This window comes from Pteropus medius, unplaced genomic scaffold, assembly GCF_902729225.1.
Source record: "Pteropus medius unplaced genomic scaffold, Ma_sr-lr_union100, whole genome shotgun sequence".
In the NCBI taxonomy this organism is placed as follows: domain Eukaryota; kingdom Metazoa; phylum Chordata; class Mammalia; order Chiroptera; family Pteropodidae; genus Pteropus; species Pteropus medius.
Window position 1 is genome coordinate 665,891 of NW_024343734.1, and position 6,284 is coordinate 672,174.

Consider the following 6,284-nt stretch of genomic DNA (forward strand, 5'->3'; position numbering starts at 1 on the left):
CTCAGTATATAGTCTCTAAGGACAAAGATATTTCCTATATACCCACAGTAAAATTATAAAAGATGAGGAATTTAGAATTGATGGAATATCATTATCTAATTGATATTGCATAGTCAAATGTGACCAGTTGTCCCAATAATATAACGATAGCACTTTTTTGCAGTCTAAGATCTTATCCAGGATTTAGTTTACACGTTCCTTTAATGTGGAACAAAGTCTCAGCTTTTCAATGTGTTTATATATATATATATATATATATATATATATATATATATATATATATATATATATATAGCAGTGTAACAATTCGAATAGTAACAGAGAATCGTTTCATAGAATATCCCTCCATTGGAGTTTAGACAATGTGTTCTTATGACTATATTCAGGTCTAGAGTTCGTTTTTTAAATGTGCCCATATAGAAAGGGGGGAGGGGAGAGAGTAGATTTATGGAAGAGAAATCTGACAAACATTACCTCAGCCAGACAATCAAGGTCAACATCAACCGTCACACGTCATGTTGATCATGAGTACCCTGAAAGTGTTGCAATGATAAGGGTGACGAATGAATATTTTATCTTTGTAATCTTTCTCCCTCCCCAAACCAATAAACACCATGTAGTCATGATAAAAATAATAATAAAATAAAAATAAAAACATCTGACAGATCTCAAAGAGGGACTTTTCCAAAATACCTCACCAGGACTCCTCAAAACTGTCAAGGTCATTAAAAAAAAAAAAAAACAGGGAAAATCTGAGAAACCGACTCACCTGAGAGGAGACATGATAACTCAATGGAACTACTCGAAAAAAATAAAGCTTACTAAAAATATTTTTTAATTTGCCCACATTTCTCCATCTTTGGGCTTGTTATTGGATCCATGAATTCAAACTCAGATTACCCCAAAATGTTCTCTGAATGACATCATGATTGCTCAATACCATCAGCCCTATGATCACCTATTAGTTTCAATATCTACTCGTTATCAGCAGGCCAACTCCTCAACAAACTAAGAGATTAATGATTGCTTTTTACCTTCACTAAAAAAGCCGATCTCTTGGCAGCTGCCACAGCCTCCAGCCACGGCTACAGCTGAATCTCTCGCACCAGATCCAGAAGCGCTCATCAGAATGTCAGACGAGTATGTGTGGTTTGAAGGAATACCTTTTCCCTTCGTGGGCTTCTCGCCCGAATACCTGAGAGACATAAAGGAGAATTTTGTCTTGAAGGATGAAGATGTCTTAATACTGACTTTCCCCAAATCAGGTGAGGAAGCCGGACCAGGTACGGAGACGGGCTTTGCCTATGTCCCTCATCCATTCAGTAGACAAATGGAGTGTTTTCTCTGTGCTTTGGGGAGACAGAGCTGTGCCCTAGAACCGTTTCTGTTCAGGAGAAATGACTGAGCCAGGCGGTTTTACCTGCAGTGAGATCATTCAGAGTAGAATTTTGGGAGAATTACAGGGACAGGGGGCGGGGGTGAGGCGCAGAAGCAGTTGCTTATATGGAGAAGTGGAAGATGATGGGTGACCAGCGAAATCCTTATAGAAAAAGTAGAAATAGAAAAAACAAAACGAAAAAAACAGGTAATTATGTGAAACGATTAGCTCGATTGTGGTAACCATTTCACAAGACATACGTATGTCGAATCATCATGTCGCACACCTTAAATATACGCAATTTTGACGTTAGTTGTATCTCGGTAAAACCGAGGGGGACGACTAAAATACAACTCTCACAGCACCCCCCGCCCCAAAAAAAAGTGGAAGAAATGGCATCTAAATTGAGATGAAAAGAATAGATGTGACCTTGTTTAGTGAAAAGGGGGTTATTTTCAGGGGCAGGAGCTGTAAACAAGCCTGGCAAATTCAAGGGACGATAGGATGTGGGTCACACTTCTCCGAGGGGACAATTGGGCAAAGAGACTGAAGACATTGGAAGTGACGGGGCAGTGAAAAGCCAAGGACAATGAGAACACGTTACATGGATTTAGGCCAACAGCCACAAGGTGGAAGCGACCCAAAGGTCCACCAACGGCCGAACGGGTCACCAACAGGTTGCATGCACATGCAATGGATCATTATCCAGCTTTCAAGAGGAAGAAAGTTCGGACACACGCTACAACGTGGACAAACCGTGAGGATATTATGCTAAGTGAAAGGAACCAGTCACAGGAGGACAAACGCTGTGTGATTCCACTCAGACGAGGTACCTAGAGGAATCAGACTTCAAACCAGAAAGCAGAGTAGTGGATGCCGGGGCTTGGAGGGAGGGGACGTGGAGGGGTGTCGTTTAGTGGCGGTAGAGTTTCGGTTCTGCCAGATGAAAACATTCTGGAGATGGGTTGCACGACCAGGTGGATGGATGTGCTTGACGCTAGTGAACGGTGCCCTTGACCACGGTTAAGAAGGTACATTTCGCATTCTAGTCCATTAGGATATTTTTAAAAGCCAGATTAAACAATGAGCGACCGTGCTTTTTCCTTCTTTGTCCAGGGACGAACTGGTTGATTGAAATTATCTGCCTGATTTACTCCAAGGGGGGTACCAAGTGGATCCAATCTGTGCCCATTTGGGAACGCTCGCCCTGGTTAGAGACTTCGCAAGGATATAAGTTCCTAAAGGATAAGGAAGGGCCACGCCTCATGACCTCCCACCTCCCCATCCACCTCTTCCCCAAGTCCGTCTTCAAGTCCAAGGCCAAGGTCAGTGCACAAGCGCCAAGATGTGGTTGATTAATGTGTTTCGAACTTTAATGTGCCTAGGAATCACCTGGCCGAAATGCAGTCTCATTCAGTGGGTCTGGGGTGGAGCCTGAGACTCCACCTTTGGTGATGTGAGGTCCACAAGGCTGTGGACCAGTTCACAGGTTATACTAGCCAGGTGTGAACCAGGGGCAGAGCAAAATGGTAATGCCAGAATCTTAGAAAACCATTTTAAACCCGAGCTAGAATTGATAACTCTAGTTATGTACTAGAGAACCCCACGTCCCCCACCGCCCCACTCCCACCACTTTGGTGCTCTAAAAAGTCATTGGCTGACCTTAAATAGATGTCACCTGCCACTTAGGTAGAAGCACTGGACATAGGGCTGCCCATTTAGGGAGCAGCAAATATCTAAATCCGCGCCTAAATTCAGAGTGATTCTCCGGCAGCATGCTGCTTTTACTGACCTCTCTGCTGTTCTACGTGTAAGTAGCTGTCTCTTGAGATTAATGATCACACAAATCTCTCATGGGGCTGACAGATGACCAGCAGAAAGGATCGCGGATAGCCAGGACCTAGCATATCTCAGATCGCTTTTAGAAACCCACTTTCCTGGAAGGGTCTAACTGGTCTGTGCTTTTTTTTTTAATGTTTGATGCTTACATTCGATCATACAGCTTAGAATAATATTCTCCTCTCTTTGAAATTTCACATGTCACAGTACGATGAAGTTTTTTTCTAAAACCCATCACTTTCCAAGCTTATTTGTAATACACCGATTTACGTGTGTCTTCTTGGAGCTCGTTACACCCCCCGCATGGGGAAACTGAGGCCTGGCGAGCACGGGGGCCTGGAATCACGTCCCACAGGAAGCTGGCGCAGAATCCAGAATAGAACTCAGGTGTTCGGATGCCGAGCATCTTTGCACGTGTGTGTGTGTGTCTGTGTGTGGGCGTGCGCGCGCGCGTCTGTGTCTACACACTCGCCTGGAGTGTTAGCTTGTCAGATCTTTAGATGCGTGCGCAGCCGAGCAACTACCCTCAAGATCCGGATTTAAAATATCTCAGAAACAAGGAACAATCCTTTTGTCTTCTACTGTAAGATCACCCCGGTGACTGGTTGCTAAGCACCGTAAAATAGATATTTGATTAATGCATGCAATCATCAGCTTATTAAAGGAATCCATTGATACTCACTAGGCATTTCCCAGGAAATGGCTTTTTCCCCCTCCTTTTTTATGAAGACCGGGCAGCATGGGAAACTGTACTGATGTTTTGTTACCCCGTCTTTCTCTCTAAGCTGATTTATCTCCTCCGAAATCCCAGAGATGTCCTCGTGTCTGGTTATTTTTTCTGGACTATTTCCAATTTGGCGAAGAAACCAGAGTCACTGGAACAATATCTTGACTGGTTCATCCGAGGAAATGGTGAGTGAATGTAAAATATGGCCGCCGGGAGGTGGTTCAGAGTCCTCGACCAGACTTCATCTGACACCCCGTCGCTCAGCCCTGCATCTCGCTAACCTGTGGGTAAAAGCTTCCATCACCCTGGGAACCCACATTTTCTGATTCCACATGCTCTCTGGCAGAGCCGCAGAACCCCAGCCAGCCCTTCGGCCTGCCCCATCGTCATCTGTCTTAGGTGCCCCCTGAGTCTAACACCAACAAGAGCATCTGTGTTCCTCTCCTCTGCTCTCCTAATTCATAGCTTTCTAAAAGTCAGCTTCTCACCGGCCTCCTGGACAACACAATCTTGACCTTCCATCGGTTTTAGATGCATCCTTCTAAAACGCCCTTTATGCGCTTGTCCCAGCGGTCTCAAAAAAATGTACGCATTCAGGGCATGGGGAATGCAGTCAGCATGAACATGTTGGCTAGGCGGAGAGCCAGAGACACAGCACTCAGGGAGATCGTCTTATAAACTCTATAATTGTCTAGCCAATGTCCTGTGTACTAGAAACTAATAAAATAACCATTTTTTTTATTAAGTTTATTGGGGGTAACGTTGGTGAATACAATTATGTAATTTTCAGGTGGACATTTAAAATAAAATTTTTTTCAAAGAAGAAGAAAAAATGTCCACGGTCATGCCACCCTGAACGAGCCCGATCCCGTCTGACCTCAGAAGCTAAGCAGGGTCGGGCCTGGTTAGTACTTGGATGGGAGACCACCTAGGAAGACCAGGGGCTGTAGGCGTTAAAAAAAAAAGAAAAAAACCCAAAAGAAAAGCTATTAAAAACTCAAAAAAAAAAAAAAATTACCTAGAGAGGTATGGCTACTACTTTTTAATTGTGCAAATTCTAGATTTCTGAATGTACTTAAAATTTGCGATTTTAAAACCACGGAGTCCATATATGTCCAGCTCACGGTTGTCTCTCCCTAACATAGAATAGCTCTAAATCCATCACTCACTTGAGAACCATGATCCTCCGTCAATAAGTTCCGTCGCCAGGCGCATTGCCCCCCACAACCAAAACTTCCCCTTCTGCATCGTTACCTCGTTAAATACATAGACCCGCCCTTCGTCCCAGGACGAGCGTGATTCCGACCTTCCCATACGGCCTCCTGGTGCCCTTCGCCATTTTCCTTTACGTAAATCCCACGACCGTTTTTTAAAATATATATTTTTTTATTTCTCAATAAAAAAAAATGGACATAATCGAACGGTTGATATAAAATAGTATATTAGTTTCGGGGGTACAACGCAACGATCAGACGTTTCTACGCGCTAAGCTCAACGCGCATCTGACACCAGAGGCAGTTAGTACCATAGCGTTGACGACGTTCCCTAAACTGCACTTTGCACCTTCGGCACTGTTTTGGAACTGTCACCTTGTGCTTCTTAATCCCGTCCCTTTTGTCAGCCATTCCCCCAAGCCCCCTCCCATCTGACGATCACCCGTTTGTTCTCTGCGCCTATGAATTGGTTTCTGCTTCGTGGGTTCATTTATGTTGTTTTTTAGACTCCATCGTGTGGTAGGTGTCTTTTCCGGCCCGAGTTATTTCGCTCAGCGTAACACCCTCTAGGTCTGTCCATGGGGTCGCAAATGGCAAGATTTTATTCTTTTCATGGCTGATATTCTCTGATATGTATGTACCACATCTTATTTATCCGTTCATCCATGAGGAACAGTTAGGTTGCTTCCATATCTCGTCGATTGTAAATAATACTGCATTGAACATAAGGGTGCATATGTCTTTTTGAATAAGGGCTTTGAGTTTCTTCAGAGAAATTCCCAGAAGCGGAATTACCTGGTTTTTCTTTGTCTCTGGTTCTAGCCTTTGTTTTAAATTCCATTTGGTCTGGTATAAGTATTGCTACCCCAGCATTGTTTGTTTGTTTTGCTTTTCCATTTGCATGAAATATCTTTTTCTATCCGTGCATGAAAGTGTTATGCCACAACCTTGATTAATATCTTTATTCCGGTCTCTGCCGAAATGACCGGATTTAGGGAAGTATTCCTTTTCGGCGGCGTATAAAATAGCATCCCTCCCCGTCTTCTTAGTGCTCATCGCCAGTGAATTCGGATTCTGATTATTTGTTTATCCCATGTGTCTCCCACTAAAACGTAAGCTCTCTGAG

General features: G+C 43.7%; 1 protein-coding gene and 1 pseudogene across 1 annotated transcript; both read left to right on the plus strand.

Moving 5' to 3' along the window:
- The first annotated feature begins 1,018 nt into the window (after positions 1 to 1,018).
- Positions 1,019 to 4,153, plus strand: SULT2A1 (sulfotransferase family 2A member 1). Its single transcript, XM_039868620.1, has 3 exons — positions 1,019 to 1,265; positions 2,495 to 2,703; positions 4,003 to 4,153. Exons 1-3 carry the CDS (start codon positions 1,130 to 1,132, stop codon positions 4,135 to 4,137), a joined length of 480 nt encoding a protein of 159 aa, XP_039724554.1. The 5' UTR covers positions 1,019 to 1,129; the 3' UTR covers positions 4,138 to 4,153.
- A 625-nt stretch (positions 4,154 to 4,778) lies between these two features.
- LOC120607007 (uncharacterized) lies at positions 4,779 to 4,897 on the plus strand (annotated as a pseudogene).
- The last annotated feature ends 1,387 nt before the right edge of the window (positions 4,898 to 6,284 follow it).

What these genes read in the sequence shown, in the direction of transcription:
- SULT2A1 (XM_039868620.1), top strand. Translation starts at nt 1,130, where the DNA reads ATGTCAGACGAGTATGTGTGGTTTGAAGGAATACCTTTTCCCTTCGTG. An exon ending in ACTGACTTTCCCCAAATCAG is followed by an intron (nt 1,266 to 2,494) that starts GTGAGGAAGCCG and finishes TTCTTTGTCCAG; the next exon opens with GGACGAACTGGTTGATTGAA. An exon ending in TCTTCAAGTCCAAGGCCAAG is followed by an intron (nt 2,704 to 4,002) that starts GTCAGTGCACAA and finishes TTTCTCTCTAAG; the next exon opens with CTGATTTATCTCCTCCGAAA.